This window comes from Fukomys damarensis, unplaced genomic scaffold (assembly GCF_012274545.1).
Source record: "Fukomys damarensis isolate Sample0158 unplaced genomic scaffold, DMR_v1.0_HiC HiC_scaffold_39, whole genome shotgun sequence".
NCBI classification, from domain to species: domain Eukaryota; kingdom Metazoa; phylum Chordata; class Mammalia; order Rodentia; family Bathyergidae; genus Fukomys; species Fukomys damarensis.
This window is the reverse complement of record NW_022900951.1, coordinates 55,676,488-55,694,671: the sequence shown is the minus strand read 5'-3', so window position 1 is coordinate 55,694,671 and position 18,184 is coordinate 55,676,488. Positions and strand designations below refer to the sequence as shown.

General features: G+C 38.7%; 1 protein-coding gene across 1 annotated transcript in view; it reads left to right on the top strand.

Moving 5' to 3' along the window:
• The first annotated feature begins 9,612 nt into the window (after nucleotides 1-9,612).
• Nucleotides 9,613-18,184, top strand: part of Tex11 (testis expressed 11) — a 478,576-nt gene continuing 470,004 nt past the window's right edge. The window contains exons 1-2 of the mRNA XM_033760433.1: nucleotides 9,613-9,687; nucleotides 10,523-10,580. Coding sequence (XP_033616324.1) covers nucleotides 10,544-10,580 — 37 coding nt within the window. The 5' untranslated portion in view covers nucleotides 9,613-9,687; nucleotides 10,523-10,543. The remainder of the gene's footprint in view (nucleotides 9,688-10,522; nucleotides 10,581-18,184) is intronic.

The following is an 18,184-nucleotide window of genomic DNA, read 5'->3' as shown; positions in this document are numbered from 1 at the left end:
GACTCTGACTTCAACACTGGCATTGGTTAGGACCTGCACTGAAACCCCTGTTTTTTGTTCTGTTCCTTCTAGTTGGATCAGTCCCAGACTCCTATGACTGTTTAGGGAACAAAAATTTTGGCTGGGTTCTTAAACTCCTGGGAGGGGAGGGGTGGACAGTAGAGGAGTTTTATAAAGGACCATACATATATCTGATTGCTACAGATATAGTAGGGGAACAGAGATCCAAGTTCTGCCCAGACCAAGCATCATTAATTAATTCATTTATCCAACAAACACATGTAAATGCTAGACCCTGTGCTGAGCACTGATAATCAAATGTGAATAAAACAATCTCTTCCCTCAAGGAACTCCCCATCTGCTGTGGAGATAAGCAGAAAATACAGGCACAAAACAATGATTGGTGCCGAGGAAGCACAAAGAAGGACACATGAGCAGAGTGTGGAGTAGGTGCTTAAGCAAACTGAGGGGAGGGCTTGACTATCAGTAAGCAGTATGCAGAACATTGTGGAAATAAGAAACCAGATTATCTTTGGGCAATGGCATATATAGTTTGAATGTATCTGGAGGGCAGCATGTGTTGTGAAAGGTAACAGACCAAATGCATAGCCTTGTGTAAGGTATTCAAATGTTGTCTTGTAAATGATGTGCATATGGAGGGAAGGATGTAGGAGGAAAGGAAGTGGGTATCTGGGTGTGGCAGCACATGCCTGTGGTCCTAGCACTCTGGAAGTCTGAGGCAGGAGGACTGCAGCTTCGAGCCCAGCCTAGGTAACTTAGCGAGACCTTGTCTCAAAATTTAAAAAAACAGGCTGGAGATACAGCTTAGTGTGAAGGCCTTGGGTTCAGTCCCCAATAATGGAAAAAAAATGATGACTGATTTCTGGGAAAATTTCAGAGTGAATGATCAAATCACTAGTTAAGATAAGGAACATAAAAGGAAGATAGTATGTGGGATAATATAAATTCACTTCCAAGTGTGCTAAATTTTTAAACATACTCATGAGTTTAACTTCATACATGTAAAGATAGATTGTCAATAATTGGAACTTTGAAGGACAGGGATTTAGCTCAGTGGTTCCAGCGCCTGCCTTGCAAGCACAAGGGCCTGAGTTCCATCCCCAGTACCAAAAAAAAATATATATATATATAAAAAACAATTGGACCTTTGAACTTGAAGACTGGGCTACAGGTATAGATTTAGGAATCAAGAACTCAAGAGACAGAATATGTACTATAAATTGTGTGAGACTAAAGAGCATCTTGGCAAATACAAGAAAAAGATGCTCAATCTCAAAACAAATGAATCAAAACAACTATGAGATCTGAGATCTTACAGAATGGCAAAAAAATTAAGGACTAGATATTGACTAAAGTGGCAGCAAACAGTCTCATGAATGATAGGGCTATATGTGCTTGTAGCTTTTGTAGAAGACATTTGGATAGAAGAATTAAAAGCTCATTCTTTTCTTTTTTTGTCTGTTCTGGGGGTTGAACCCATGGCCTCATGTACACTAGACATGCACTCAACCATTGGACCACATGCCAACCCAACACAATCCTTTTGGTCTGACAATTCTACTTAAAATAATTTAAAAAATTTACATATATATGTTTACTGAGACATTATATTTTGGTACTGGGTATTGAACCCAGGGTCTCTTGCATATTAAATCCATGTCCTTTATCACTGCACTACACCCTCAGTCCCTAATGAGACATTATTAATATAACATAGGCTGGACACTGTGGCACATGCCTGTAATCCTAGCCCTCGGGAAGTTGAGGCAGGAGGAATGCCGCAAGGTCGAGGCCAGCCTTGGCTTCATGGTATGATGAGGCCAGGCTGGACTATATAGTGAGACCCCATCTCAAAAAAAAATAGCATAAAACTTGGAAGCTATGAATGTTCGTCAGCAAGGAACTAGTTAAATTAAAATACATTAATTCATGGGTGGGGTACAGCTCAATAGTAAGAGCACTTGCCTAGCATGTGCCCTGGGGAGAGGAAAGGAGAGGGAGGGAGGGAGAGAGAGAATGAATTATACTTGCCAGTAGATGATCTTGAGCAGGGCATGGTAGCACAAGCCTGTAATCCCAGCACTCTGAGAGGCTGAAGCAGAAGGGTTGAAAGTTTGAGCCTAGCTTGGGCAATTCAGTAACTTAGCAAGAACCTGTTTCAAAATAAAAAAAAAAATAAGAAGGCTGAAGATGTAGCTCAGTGCTAAAGCTCCACGTTCAATCCAAGTACTGGAAAAAAAAAACTAGGCTCTTCAAGATACTCTGTTAAGTAAAAACAAAACAAATTGAAACTCCAATGTGCAGAATATTTATGAAAGACCAAAAGAGAATATAGTTGTACATATTTTTTCTGAAAAATTATATAAGATGCTATTAATCCTTGGTTTCTCTTCTCTATTTGTGTAATTCCAGTAAAGCATTTAAATAAAAACAAAACAACTCACTAATTGTTTTTTCAATATGACTGGTTGAACCCAGAGGGGGTCTACTACAGAGCTAAATTTTCTGGACTCTTCTTGAACTTGCAATCCTTCAGGCTCAGCTTCATGAAGTAGCTGGGATTACAGGTGTGTGCCATAGTGACTGGCGAGCTCCTTATTTTTGAAGCTTTTTTGGAAGCATGCTAGGGATGTAACTCAGTGCCTTGAGTATACCAGGCAAGTGTTCTACCACTGAGCTACGCTCCTGGCTAAATATACTTGTTTTAAAAAGAAAATAGAGTTGGGGGCGGTAGTGTGCAACTATAATCTTGGCCTTTGGAAGGTTATTATATATATACCACTCATGAACCACAGGCCTCGCTAGCATAGGGCTCTGAAGGAGTGAAGTGGAAAAATGAGAAAAGAAGGTTCCAGTGAGACCCTTGAAGGCTATTAATTCCAAAGCTTGACACTAAATGCAAGAAGTATGCGGATGTTACTCTATTAATATTTAGACTTTTTATGTGTCAACTAAAAAATAATGCCAGGTGTGGTTGTGCATGTCTCTAATCCAAGCACACAGGAAGCTGAGGCAGGATGATTGAAAAGTTGAGCCCAATTTAAACAATTTAATAAAATTCCCCATTAATTAATAATTAGTGTCCGGGCATGGTTGCACAAGACTGTAATCCCACCACTCGGGAGGCTGAGGTGGGAAGATTGCTGTGAGTTCAAGACCAGCTGGACTACGTAATAAGTTCAAGGCCAGTCTGAAGTACATAGTGAGACCCTGTCTCAAAACCAAAACAAAACAAAAAAATTTTAAAATAATTATTTATTATTAAAGTATTAAAAGAATAATGATGAGCTGGGGATGTAGTTCAACTGTAGAGCACTTGCCTAGCCTGTCTAAAGCCTTGGGTTCTAGCACCACATGCATATACAAAAGAAAAGAAAAAGAATGGTTATGTGTTTAAGGAGCTGGAAATCTAATTACCCTGATCTGATCATTATACATTGTACACATCTACTGACTCATCACACTCTACCCCATAAATGTGTATAATTGTATTTATTAAAAATAGAAGTGTTAAAATATGGGAGGGGGTATGGTTCTGTAATTTGATTCAAAGAACTCCATCTTAGCTATCTAGTCATGTAGTCATACCCTATATTTTGTCAGAACACAGGCTTCAGAAATCATTCGTTCAAACAAGTTCTGTCTTCAACTTTGCCAAGCTTCCGCAGCTCATTTGCTCAAGTAACCCTACTACAATAATTCTTTGACATCATGATACCCCCAATTCACTGATCTCACTCCCACACACACTTTCACTCTTTTTGTCAGTCTCCTTTAGTCTTTCCTTGCTCTTACCCACCTAAATTCCTGAATTTATAACCATTATCACTATTATGCAAACACCTCTAACTCCCTAGTTAAAGCTCCAGTTTCCCTGCAAGCCTAGGAGATACAGCCAGGTGTGGTGGTGCACACTTGTATTTCCAGTGCGGGGGAGGCTGAAGCAGGAGGATCATTGGGAGTTCAAGGCCAGCCTGGGCTACATGGTAAGTCCAAGGTCAGCCTAACTACACAGTGAGACCTTATCTCAAAAAAAAAGAAACCTGAGAGATTCAGACACTGATCTTCATAGTTTAACCTGCAATTCAGGATTTTCGGAGACAATCACACAGTTTAGCAGGTAATGATCACCAACTTTGACTAGGCCCTCCCCATTGCTGAAAGTTCGCCTTTTCTCTCAGTTCCCCTGCTCTCTGAAAAAACTTTCTTACCTTATTCATATTCTTAGAGCCATTCCCTCTTACTCTCTGCTGCTGACTTTGCTTCATACTTTTTTGCAGAGAATATAGGCCCCCATCAGATTAAAAAACTCCTTCATCTTTCTGTGTATTTTATTCTTTTATGAACATAGCTTCTTTTTTCCCCCAATGATAAAATATGTGTTCACTGAAGAAATTTTTTTTTGTTTTTTTGAGACAGGGTCTCACTGTGTAGTTGAGACTGACCTGGAACTCACTATGCAGCCCAGGCTGGTCTTGAACTCACAGCGATCCTCCTGCCTCAGCCTCCCGAGTGCTGGGATTACAGGTGTGCGCCACCATACCCTGCTTTTCACTGAAAAAAATTTAAAAACACTGAAAAATAAAAGGAAAACCACGTAACTGGGCTGGATGTGAGCTCAGAAAGAAACCTTGTGACATTCTGGTAAATACTCTTTCAGATGTTTTTATTCAACTTTGCTTACAATTTTACTTAAGTGTATACCTTTTCTGTAAACTTATTCAAACTCAACAGTAGGACATAGACATTCCCCTAGATTTATAAGTATAGATTTTTTTGGAAAGGCTTATAAGCCTTCCACTGTATGCTACTAACTAATGTACTTTATTTATTTTTTTATTTTGGTACTGGGGATCAAACTCAGGTCCTTGCGCTTGCAAGGCAGGCAGTGGAACCACTGAGCTAAATCTCCGGTCCTTAACTAATGTACTTTAAAAGTTGTGTAACTAGTCGACAACTGGTGAACATTTAAGTGGATTTTACCATGCTTCAGTAAGCATTTCTGTTAATCTTTGTAAAATTTTTCCATTTGGAAAATTCTTAGAAGGGGGATTTTTAGCTATAGGGTTCACACATTAAAGATTTTGATACAGGGATTTGGGTATAGCTTGGTGGTAAAGTGTTAGTATAAACAGGTGGAAAACCTAGGTTTGATTCCTAGCACAGAAAAAAGATTTTTTGATACATTATTACTAAACTGCCTTCCTTGCAGAAAAACTAAAACAATTTGTGTTCCTATCAACAGTGTATAAGAATGCCTGTTTTGTATATCTTACCAAATCTGAGGTTTAAATAATCTTTTTAACCTTTGTCAATCTGATAGATAAAAATTTTACCTTGCTTTAATTTGCATTTCTATAATTACTGGTGAGGTTGAATATTTTTAATGTATTTATTGGCTATATATCTTCCTGTGTAAATTGTCTGATCTTGTTCTTTGTTTATATATTAGAATATTTGTCTTTTTCTTTTTAATTTGAAGAGTTCTTTTATGTTGGAAGTATTAACTTTATCTGTTATTGAAAAACTATTTTTATAGTCCGGTTGTCTTTCAAGCTTAATTGTAGTGTCATTCAGAAGATTTTATTTTTTGTGTATTAAAACTTATCATTATGTTTTCTTTTAATTCTTGTTTTTTGAGATCATGCTTAGATCTTGCCATTGTGTTTATAAAATATGGAAACTTCTTGCAGAAATTTTATGACTGAATTTAATCTTTGATTAGTGTAGAATTTATTTTGATATATGAAATGAAATGAGATAAAAATCTAGTTTTTTCAAATGGCTATCCAGTTGTTTCAACTTATTGTTTTTGCAGTAGTGAGGATTGAACCCAGGACCTTCACACTGAGCTATAACCCACCAAGTACATTTTAAAATTTTTAAAAATTTTTTTGTTTATTTTTTTGAGACAGAGTATCACTCTGCAGTTTTGGCTGGACTAGAACTCACTATGTAGTCCAGGCTGGCCTTAAACTTGTGATGATTCTTCTGCCTCAGCCTCCTAGAGTGCTGGGATTATAGGCATGCACTATGAGGCCCGTTTTTTTCTTCCTTCCACACTGGAGATTGAACCAAGGGATCCAGTCTAGCCTTCAACTTGAAATCTTCCTGCCTTAGCCTCCTGAGACTGGAATTATGGATGTGCATCACCCTACCTGGCTTCTTTTTCTCTTTTCTTTTTAAATTAATTAATTTTTTATTGGTACATTTTAGGTATACAATAGTTACATTCATCATTGGGATCTTGTACCTTTACATGACAGATCTTGGTTCGTATTTTTTCCCATTCCCCTGCCCTCCCTTCACCCCCTCCACCCTTCCCTATTTACAAAGTTTGTTTCCATTATTTTCCTTTTTTCATATTATTTTTCTTTCCCTCTTACTTTTCCCCTACCCCTCCCACTTCCCCTACACCTTTAGACCTTTTATTCCTATTGTTTCTCTCTTCTCTTTACTGTACTATGTGATCTAGATCTAGAAAAAAAATTTTTTTGGTACCAGGGATCAAACTCGGGTTCTTGCACTTGTGAGGCAGGCAGTGTAACCATGAACTAAATCGCTGGACCCTAGATGTAGAAAAATTTGAAGAGAGAAAATAAATTATTTTCAGCAAGTTTCCATGTTATGTAATGACTGATTCTGAGACTTTTGGGATCAGGAAGGTACTCTTTTTATTTTAAAATTTGTTTATGAAAAAGCAAAATTTCATAACAAAATCTCGTAATAAGACAATAACAATAATACATTGTGTATCATTATCTTCAAAGTAGTTACTTAGAGTACAAGATATAGACAAAAAAGATCTCTTACAAAGAAGAAACAGATAACAGCACGAAACTTTTTTCAATGAACTAAGAATCTAGTAGAATAAATGAAACAAATTAGCATATATGTTAAAATATTTTTTGTCTTAGTACTTTCGTCTCTTTGCTGAGACAAAATACTCAACACCCAAAGTTAAAAGAGGAAAGGTTTATTTAGCTCACAGTTTGTAGAGGTTTCAGTTCATAGTTGGCTGGCTCTGAAGCAGGGTGGCATGGCAGAGGGTCACCTCAGAGGAGAAACAGTCCACAGCAGGCAGGCAGGTGACAGCACATTAGCCCTCTTTCGGTCCCTTATGTTTTATGCAGGCTACCCTAGGGCGGGTGTAGCACTCACACCCTTAATCCTAGCCATAACTGTGGCAAACCAGTCAGTGGACTGATTTAGTAATCACACACCCTTGATCCCAGCACCACATACTCTAGATCCAGCCACCCTGAAAAGTGCCCCCCCACCTCCATGACTGCATGAGGCTTTGGGGGAACATCTAGACACAAGCCATTACATTTTCGAAACAACAGAATAGGTGTTAGGAAAAAAGGAGGAAATGAAACAGAGGTACAAGCTCAACAAGACAGGTTTATTGCAGAGCAAACCTGAGAGACCCCTGTGGCACTAGAGATCAGACCAGCTGCTCTCATACAGGCTATGGGGTCTTTTGTAGGGTCATGGGGAGGGAGGAGTTCAGTGAGAAGGGGTTGTGGCTGCGTGCCAAGAACAAGGCTTGAGAGCACACAAGCGGTCATGGTTGCCCAAGGACTAGGCTTGGGAAATGCAGAGAATAGTGGCTGCTCTCAGTAGCAGGGCTGATAGTGGTGTGAATCCCAGGTGCAGCTGTGCTGGGAGGGGGTGGTTTGGATGATGGTGGTTAGATTCCTTCAATAGGTAATTTGGGGGATTATTTTAATCTCTCCCTACTTCTATGTTTATAGCAGCATAATTTATAATAGCTAGGTATTGGAAACAGCATATATGTTTATCAACAGATAAATGGATGAAGATAATTTGGCATTTATATACAATGGAGTGACACTCTGCTATAAAGAAAGATAAATTTGAGGCATTTATAAGTAAGTGGATGTGACTTGAGAACATAATGTTAAGTGAAATAAGTCAGACACACATGTTAGATTTCCCTTGCCTTAAAATGGCTGCTACATAAAATAACAGCCTCCTCCTTCCTATAATGCTCTGTGCCTTAAAATGGCTGCCACGTGGAATAGCAGCCTCCTTCCCATAATGCCATGTTAAAATGTGGCTTCTCCCACCAAAGGACAGTCTTCTGCTTCCCAACATGCTCCTCTTCCTGCCAAGAAGGTAACCTGATACTTGCTACTCCTAGCAAATAGTGATGTCACAAACCCCTCCTAGTGATATCACAGGCTCCTCCAATCCCTTAATACTACCTCACTCAACTCCACCCCAGCTCAGGCTAACCCCACCGTGCTCCTATAAAAGAAGCTCCCTGTTCTACCATGTTGCTTTCTCTCCTTTGATTGGAGACAGCCTAGCAGATCTTCCCCGTAATAAAGGCTTGTTATTGTTCTGGTCTGGTCCTGGTTTTTGGCTCTTTTTACCTAACAACACAAATTTAAACACTATTGTTTCTCTTATATGAGAAAAATATATACACACAAATAAAGGGAGCTCTGTTAATGTTCCCACAATGAGAGTCACAGTCACCTCCCCCTTGCCCCTCTTTCTTTCTGTTATTGATAATTGAACCCCAGAGACTTACACATGCTAGACAAATGCTCTACCACTGAGCTACATCCCTGGTACACAACCTTTTTACCATCTTGTTAATTAATTCCATATCTGGGCTGACTGAGTTGCACAAGGCTTAAAGGAAGGATACATGAAAAAAAAAGGAAGGGTATATGAAGGGAAAAGTAGGTTAATGTTATTTTTGAGCACTGTACAGCTGAGCTACATCCCCAGACCTCTTGTTGAGGTTTTAACATTGGGTTTTGTTTCCAAACCTGGAGTCACTGTTGTCTTTCAGTGGAGACCTCTGTAGAGGCCATTCCTTAGTTGCAGATGTCGTACATAAATTGGGTGGAATCAAGCATATTTACTTACATTTTCCACCCCATTCCTCAAACCATTTTTTGAAGGTGGATGGAACACATGAACTTGCTATGAGCCAGCAGAAGTCATTAGCTAGTTCCCTTCACATTTGAGAAGGGCAGGACAACAGAAAGGTGTCTTGGAAGTACAGAGTATTGTCAGTCTGCTCAACTTCTGATGTTTCTGACCTTTGCCCCCCCCTTTCTCTCTTTTCTTTTTGTCTGTACTGGGGGTCGAACTCAGGACCTTGAGCTTGCAAGGCAGGCAGTGGCACCACTGAGCTAAATCCCCCGGCCCTCCTTTTTTTTTTTTTTTGAGAGGTGTCTATGTTGCCTAGGCCAGTCTCAAACTCCTGAGCTCAAGTGATCCTCCTGCCTCGGTGTTCAGAGTGGTGGGGCTAGATTTATGCCACTGTATCCAGCTCTCTTGACACTCTTAAATAACTTGAGCTGTCTACTCCCCGCCCCCCCGCCGCACTTTTTTTTTGGTGAGTTCCGGCTCCGGCCTTGTGAACTCTTTCCTCAATTAATTGTAGTACGCTTTCCAGTTTTATATCCTACTTGCTCATTCCCAGTGAGATTCAGCCTGGCCTCTCCCGAAGAATCTCTGAGCTGCACACCCAAGACCTAGGCATAGGCTCTGTCCCACAGGGCAAAGGCCAATTGGTGCCTTCCGTGACGTAGCCCTAAGGGGAGGAGCTTTCCGAGCGTGCTCGGAAGCCCTGCAAGGAGTTTGTGAGGACCGGCTGAGGCCTTGGCGTGGGCGTCCTGGGTGAGTTGAGGTAGTGGGCAGCAAAGGCTAGTGGAGGCTTCGGCACGGGATAGTAGGGTAGTTATTTTCTTTTCGTTGTTTTTCGGTGCTGGAGATGGAATTCGGGGCCTTCCGCTTGCTAGGCAAGCGCTCTAAAACTGAGGTACTCCCCCAGCCCAGTTGAGTGGTTTATTTATTTAAAAAATTTTATTAGTACATGTTTGCAGTTTAAAACTACCCAAAGAAGATGCGGCCATTAGGCCAACAATTTTTTGAGTGGCTCTGAAGCCATGGTTTTGGACTACAGAGCTGTTTGTGGCTGATTCTCACGGTGAAGGAAGCAGGGTAAAGGCAATATTTTTTGACGAAGTTGGAGAGTATGAGAGTTGGGCCGCTGAATGATAGTATAGTTACTGTAGACATTGAAACCAGAGGGTTGGAAACAGTTGGTGACCGTTAGGGGATGGGTTGGGTGTAGGGATGAGAGCGGGGGCGGCTGAAGGCCTAGCCATTTATGAGAGCGGGAAAGAAGATGGTGGGTGATTGGATGCTTTTACTGTACGGGAGGAGGATTTTTGAACCAAATGGGAGGAAGCAACTAGTACCAACCACAGGGTACTCCACAGTACTAGTTTTCCCATTGCAGGGCAGATTTCTGGTAAGAAAAGACGTGAGGTGGAAATCTCTATTAGGTTCCTTTTAGGCTCCATCCTCAAATATTTTTTGTGGGTTTTCCAGTTTCCTCAACCTCCCCACCCTCTGGATAACAAGGAACAGGAAAAAATTGCCTGGAAGGAAATTTGAGAAATTGGAGGATAAAGGACAGAATATAAAAAAATATTTTCTTGTTCTATAGGCCCGAGTCAGAGATTTAAAAATGGACAATGCTGACCTTCATTTCACGGACTTTAAAGGTACCTAGCTTTGCCCGGTAGTGAAGAAAGTATCAAACTTGCCTTATCTAAGATCTTGTAAATGTAGTTTGTTTCTGTATATTGACTCTTCAGAATATCCATAGTTCTAGCTTTTCAATAAAGATATTAAGATGCTATGAACTTTTTATGAGCTAGTATAGAAAAATGGAATTCATAATTCATAACTTGTTTTTCCAGGATTTTTGTGACATGCAAAATAGCACTGGTTTAATCTAAAATACAAATCTATTTCATTAAATGTAAATACTGCAAGATCTCAAAGAGCTTTTCCATAATCATCAGTGAAAAATAGATTATACCTTGTGTAGTTTTATGTTTTAGTATGTTTATTTTGTGTTAATTCTTTTAAAAATTGGTTATCTATGTATGATATTTATAGAAACTCTTAATAATTAAAACAAAAGCTATTTGACCAGAACATAGGGTTCCTCAGCCATGCCAGATATGAAAGAATTTGTGGTACTTTTGTTTCTGGGGAAATGATTAGAATTGTGACACATTCACATAGTAATGAAATAAATTATTACCAAGGTGGCTACAAATCTATGATTTTTAGAAAGTTTAGGTTAATATTTTTTAAAGGTTTGTAGGTTTGTCATTTTTTTTGAGTAGGAAAATTTATTGAGAGAAAGATAGCTTCTGCCTAAGAGAGACAGAAGGGGGACTGGAAAGTGGGTTGTCCACTCACCCAACTTCTCAAAGGAGGTTTGTCATTTTAAAGCAACAGGGCTGGGCAGAGGATTTAGCTCAGTGGTTCTGCTGTCTGCCTTGCAAGCTCAAGGACCTGAGTTTGATCCCCGGTACAAAAAAAAAAAAAACAAACATAAAAAAACACAACAGGGCTGGGACAACAGGGCTGGGAATGTAGCTAAGTAGTAGGGCACTCATATGCAAAAGGTTCTGGGCTTGATCCAAAATTTGTGAAAAAAAAATCAGCAAACTTACAACATTGATAAAGCGCCCTGCTACATACCTTAAATTTTTATTTAGGATATAGTATTTAAAAGATATAAATATGGAATAAGGATTGTGACTTAAATATATAGTATTTGAAACTTTGCATTTACATAAATATTTGAAGCACACAGAAAAATGTGTGCCTAGAGAATGATAAAATGCCATGTGTACCTACCACTGAGTTTTGTCAAATCTTAAGTTTTTTTGCCATATATGTACCAAAGATATTACTTTGTTTCAAAGAACAAAACAATTACACATGACATTCTTTATATTTATAAGCTTTACATAATTGTATGTTCTATACATTTTATATGTGTTTTTTTTCCTGCAGCCTTTTTTTTTTGGCTCAGCATTGTTTTTGCTTTGATTTGCAGTTCTGGGGTATATTTTGAATATTTACTAATGGATATTTCAACTCTATGCCATTTATTTTCACTGTTGATTAGTAGTAGAACTTTTACAGTAAATATAGCACAATTTATTCAGTCTCTACCTCTCTCTCTCTTTTTTTTTTTTTTTTAGTTTTTTTTTGGGATCGAACTCAAGACCTTGCATTTGCAAGGCAGGTGGCAGAACCACTGAGCTAAATCCCCAGCCCTTATTCAGTCTCTTTTATGAGACATATGAGTTGTTTCAAATACTTGCTATTACAAACAACACCACAATGTATACAGTTTTTGGAGTTTTGTGGTAACACTACCCATGACAATAATATATTTTTACAGCACATTGCAGTACATATACACTGTATAAAAGGTTGTATGGAACTGTTTTTGTCATTTTTACATGAAGTCCACTGTTATGGCTTGTGTTAAGGTGTCCCCGCAAAGACTTGTGCTTTTTCAGAAGTGGCTGAGTCTAGAGTTTGTGACTAATTCATGGTGGAGCAAACCTGAGGGTGCTAAGATTAAGAGTGTGAGTGCTGCCCACCCTAAGTAGACTGAATAAGATAATAGGGGCAGGAAGACACTCTTAAGGTCCCTTGTTGCTTTTGCTGTCTTCTGCCACCATGAACTGTTGCCCCCTGCCATGTGCAACTCTGCCTTGGAGCCAGCCAATTAGGACTGAAACTTCTATGAACAGTGAGCTAAATAAACCTTCCCCCTTTAACTTTGGGTGTTGGGTATTTTGCCATTAAAAAAATCTGGGTGTGACCTACAAAATTGACTTCTTAAATTTATTTTTTGAGGCAGAGTCTCATTATATAGTTCAGGCTGGCCTTGACCTCACGGTGTGGCCAAGGCTGGCCTCAAACTTGCCCTGATCCTCTTGCCTCACTCTCCTGAGCTCTGGGACTACAGGCATGCACCACTGTGCCTTGGCTTTCATTTTTACAAGTACATGTTTGTGAAACATAGTGATTACATTAAGCTTGAGGGTTTGATACATAAATTGATTTATTTCTTGAGCTACTAGTGGTTGAGGCTGTATGATAGTGCTACTTTCAGTTGCAATACGCGATTGGTGAACTTGTTTCTTTCCATGATTCTGGTGGCAAACTAAGTTGGAAAACAGCCAAGTCAAATTCAGTGGTTAGGTTCAATACTGATCTTATGGGAAAATTTGATTTAGTTCTAGTCTAGTTTGATTTGCAAGCAGAATTGTGGAGAGACTTGAGTTTGTGAACTGAGGTAGCCCTGTATAGTGCAAACAATACAATTTTATGTTTTTTTAGAAGCCACAATAAAAAGATTAGACAGATGAAGTTAATTTGTTTTTGTGCTGGGGATTGAACTCAGGACCTTACACTTGCGAGATAGGCAGCGGAACCACTGAGCTAAATCCCTGGCCCCAGATAAAGTTAATTTTAACAATACAATCTACTTAGCTCAGTGTATCTAAAAGGTTATATTTCAACATATAATAATAGAAAAATTATTAATTAGATATTTTATTTTCTCTTTTTTGATACAAAGTCTTTCTGTCTGTTTTTTTTTTTTTTTTTTTTTTTTTTTTTTTTTGTGGTGCTGGAGTTTAATTTCAGAATCCAGGGCCTCACACATGGCTAAGCATGGCCCTGCTTTGCATTTTATACTTAAAGCACATCTCATTTTGGACTAGCCACATCAAGTGCTCAGTGGTCGCATGTGGCTAGTCCTATTGGACAGTGCAGTTCTCGGATATACATATAGGATTGGAACAGCTGGATCAAAAGTTATATGCATCTTTAACTTTATAGATACTGCCAAATTGCAGTCCAAATAGTTTTAACAATTTTTTTGAGGCAGGGTCTCACTTTGTAGGCCACACTGGCTAGCCTTGATCTCACTATGTAGCTCAGGCCAGCCTTGAACTTGGGGTGATCTTCCTGCTTCAGCCTTTTCAATGCTAGAAATGTGTGACACCACATCTGGCTCTAATTTTAACAATTTATGCTCCCTTTTACTTTTTTCTATATCTTTGATAATTTGATATAGTCATACTTTTAAAATTTTGTGAGTGTGAAAGGTATTGCTTTTAATTAACATTATTTTGAAATAACTTTTATTTTTGATGCTGTGGATTGAACCTAGGGCCTCCTGCATGCTAAACACATGTTCTACCACAGAACTACAACCCCAGCCTTGGAATAGCTTTAGATTTACAGAAAAGTTTCAAAGATTGTGTATAGAGTTCTCATATACTCCTCAGCCAGTTTCATTTTCTTTAATGTTATCATCTTATGTAGGTGTTGTTTTAATTCCCTGATAACTAGTGAAGTTGGGTGTATTTTCATAGATTTATTGGCTGTTTGAGTTTTCTGTACACACAATATTTACAGCCAAGTCTTATAAAAAAAGACACCACAAAAGCTGGGGATATACCTCAGAACACTTGCCTAGTATGCATGAGACCTTGGGTTCAGCCTCTAGGACCAAAAACACCTGAGAACAGCAGTAAACCCAAACAAAATGGATCACAAAAGGCTGTATGATGGCCCTAGTTCATTTTCTCTGAGGGAGAATTGATATAACAATCTTTTTGTACCATCAGTACCAACTTCAAGGCCAAGAAAGAAATAAACATTGGTCTAAGTTATACCAAGTGAGGATAAATAAATGTACTTCCATTTCTGCATGCCAGTTCAACTGTTTGAAGATATTTATCAAGCCCCTAGGAAGTCCTTTCTTCAGATGGAGTTTCTCTGTTGTTCATTCAATTATTCCTCATGTGACATAGTTTCTAGTCCCCTTGTCACTTTGTGTGCTCTCCTTGGAACATGATCTGTTCTTTTCATGTTATTTCTTAAAGTGTGGTATCCATTTCCGAGCACAATTCTCTAGATTTGATATGATCAGCACAAAATAATCTTTCTGTTTAGATTTAGGGTGGTACTCTTTCTCTTTATATAATGATGTAGCTAAGATTAGATTTGATTTTTTTTTGTCACCACACTAGTGACTCATTTGGAACTTTCTGTCCTCAAGAGGCCTCAGTTATTTTTTGTTGTTGTTGTTGTTTTATTGAGTTTATTGGTACATTTTAGGTATACAGTATGATTACATTCATTATTGGAATCTTGTACCTTTGCATGACAGGTCTTGGTTCTCATTTTTTCTCCTTGTCCCTGCCCTCCCTTCATCCCCTCTTCCCCTCCCCATTTACAAACACTTTATTTCCATTTTTTCATTTTGTCATATTTTTTTCTTTTCCCTTATTACCTTTCCCCTGCCCTTCCCACTCTCCCTACACCTTTAGCCCTTGTTTTCCTTTTCACATGGTCAATTATCTCATTAGGATCTTATGTACTATTATAGTTTTTCACACCAGAGAAACTGTTCTGTATTTATACATGTGTGACTTATTTATTTCACTTGGGAATATTTCCTCAATACATATCCATTTTCCTATGAATGAATCTAATTTCTCATTCTTTACCTCAGTCATTTTTTAATACACGTTTCTGTTAAGCTATGCCTTGTCTATTATGTTTTGGTACAGTTTTTTTTTTTTAGTATCTGGGATCAAACTCAGGACCTTGCACTTGTGAGGCAGGCAGCAGCACCACTGAGCTAAATGCCCAACCCCGGTGCAGTTAGTTTTGAAGATTTAAATGTAGGACTGTCTTCTTACATTAATGTCATTGGTTCAATTGGAGATTTAGTTTTTGTTTCTGATTATATCATCTAATTTGTTATCTTTCCTTCTCAGCTTTTTCATTCAAATCAGTGATAAAATTGTTAAATAGGACAAGGCCAAAGACAGAATGTTATGCTATTAAAAATATCATCTGGTGGTGAATGCCTGTAATTCTTTTCTTTTTTTTTGAGACAGGGTCTCACTATGTAGTTGAGACTGACCCAGAATGCACTATGTAGTTCAGGCTGGTTTCAAACTCACAATGATCCTCCTGCCTCAGCCTCCCAAGTGCTGGGATTACAGGTGTGTGCCACCACGCCCGGCCTAAGTACCTGTAATTCTTGCTAATCAGAAGGCTGAGTCAGGAGGATAGTAAGTTTGAGGCTAGTTTGGCAATTTACCAAAACCTTGCCTCAAAAAAAAGAAAAAGAAAAGAAAGAGGAAGGGAGGGAGGAGGGAGGGAGGGAGAGAGAGAGAGGAGGAGAAGAGAGAGAGAGTGAAATGGATGTGGGGATGTAGCTCAGGATTCCTTGGGTTCAATCCCCAGAACTGAAAAACTGAACAAAACAAAAAACTTCATCAAGTTGACTTAATAAACAGCACACTTTAGGTATGCTTGTTCAACCTGCCTGATTTGCTCTTGTCTCCAAGGTCTGAATGTCCAATTTCTATTCTATATTTGGCTTTATGGCTAGAATTAGAATTTCTGCTTCCTTTCTTGGAAGGGCTATTGAGGCTATCCATATATGCATCCTTTACCCATTTGCCTTTGAGGTTGCTTTCTTTCTCTTTCTCACTCTCTGTCTCTCATTGAGTTTATTGGTACATTTTAGGTATACAGTACAGTTACATTCATCATTGGGATCTTGTACCTTTACATGACAGGTCTTGGTTCTCATTTTTTCCCCATACCCCTGCCTTCACTTCACCCCCACCACCCTTCTCTATTTACAAAGGCTTTGTTTCCATTTCTTCGTGTTCTCATATTTTTTCTTTTCCCTTATTTCCTTTCCCCTACCCTTTCCACTTCCCCTACACCTTTAACTCTTTTCTTCCCACTTCACATTGTCAGTTTTACAATTTGTATCTTATTTACCCTTTTAGATTTTCACACCAGAGAAACTATTTGGTATTTACACATCTGTGTCTTATTTATTTCACTTAAGAGTATATCCTCAATATGCATCCATTTTCCTACGAATGAGTCTAGTTTCTCCCAGTTCAAAAATGGGCATGTGAAATGAACAGACATTTCTCAGACAAAGAAGTAAAAACAGCAAATAAATATATGAAAAAATGTTCAACATTACTGGTCCTCTGAGAGATGCAGATGAAAACTACACTGAGATTCCACCTCACCCCACAAAGAATGGCTGCTATCAAGAAATCACATAATAACAAATGCTGGCCGGGTTGTGGGGAGAAAGGAATCCTTCTCCATTGTTGGTGGGAGTGCACACTGGTAAAACCACTGTAGAAATCATCGATATGGAGATACCTCAAAGAACTAGGATTAGAGGTCTAATTTGACCCAGCTATTCCTCTACTGGGTATCTTTCCAAAAGAATTAAAAGAATCATACCACAGTGATATATGTGCACCCATGTTTATAGCGGCACAGTTTGTAATAGCTAAAACTTGGAAACAACCCAAATGCCCATCAGTTGGAGACTGGATAAAGAAGATGTGGTTTTTTTCTATAAAATGAGGTTGCTTTCTGAATGCATTTTTCTTTTTCTTTCAGTGCTAGGAATCAAATCCATGGCCTGGTGCTTTTTAGGCTCTATCACTGAGCAACATTCCCAGATCAACCTTGTAGATGTTGAACAAAGTTTGATACTATCCTGAGCTCCTCTACTCCTGACCTATCACCTTCAAGGATTTGATCTCTATTTTCATTTTCTTTTGTTACTGGGGATTGAACTCGGGTCCTTGCGCTTGTGAAGCAGAACCACTGTGCTATATCCCTAACCCTTGATCTCTATTTTCTTCCTTCTGAACCCTCCCATCTCTCCTCGCTTGCCCCCCTTCCCCTCCCCCCCCCTTTCTCCCCTTTCCTCTCCCCCTCCCTCTCTCCTTCTTCCCTTCTCTTTCCTTTCTCTTCCTTCTTTCCTTTTTCTTTCTTTTTTATAAATCTACTTTATTGATGTGTATTTTACAAACATAAAATTTATGCATTTCAACTGTATAGGTTGGTGTCCTTTGTGAGTTTGTCTAACCATTTCAATCAAGAAATAACATTATCATCTCCTTAGAAAAGTTTGTCATCTTCCTTTTCAGTCTTTATTTTCATGCTACTGTCTATCCCAGGCAACCATTATTCTGATTTTTGTTGTTGTAGATTATCTGGAAGTGAAATCAGTCAATATGTACCCTTTCTTTTCTATTGTGTTTTTCACTAAGCATAATTGTCTTGAGATTTGCTCATATTATTGCATATAGGAGTAGTTAATTCCTTTTATTGCTTGGTAGTTTTCTGCTAAATATATTACAGTTTATTTATCCAATCATCAGTTGGTGGATTTTTTGGCTATCGTGAATAAAATGGCTATGAATATGCATAT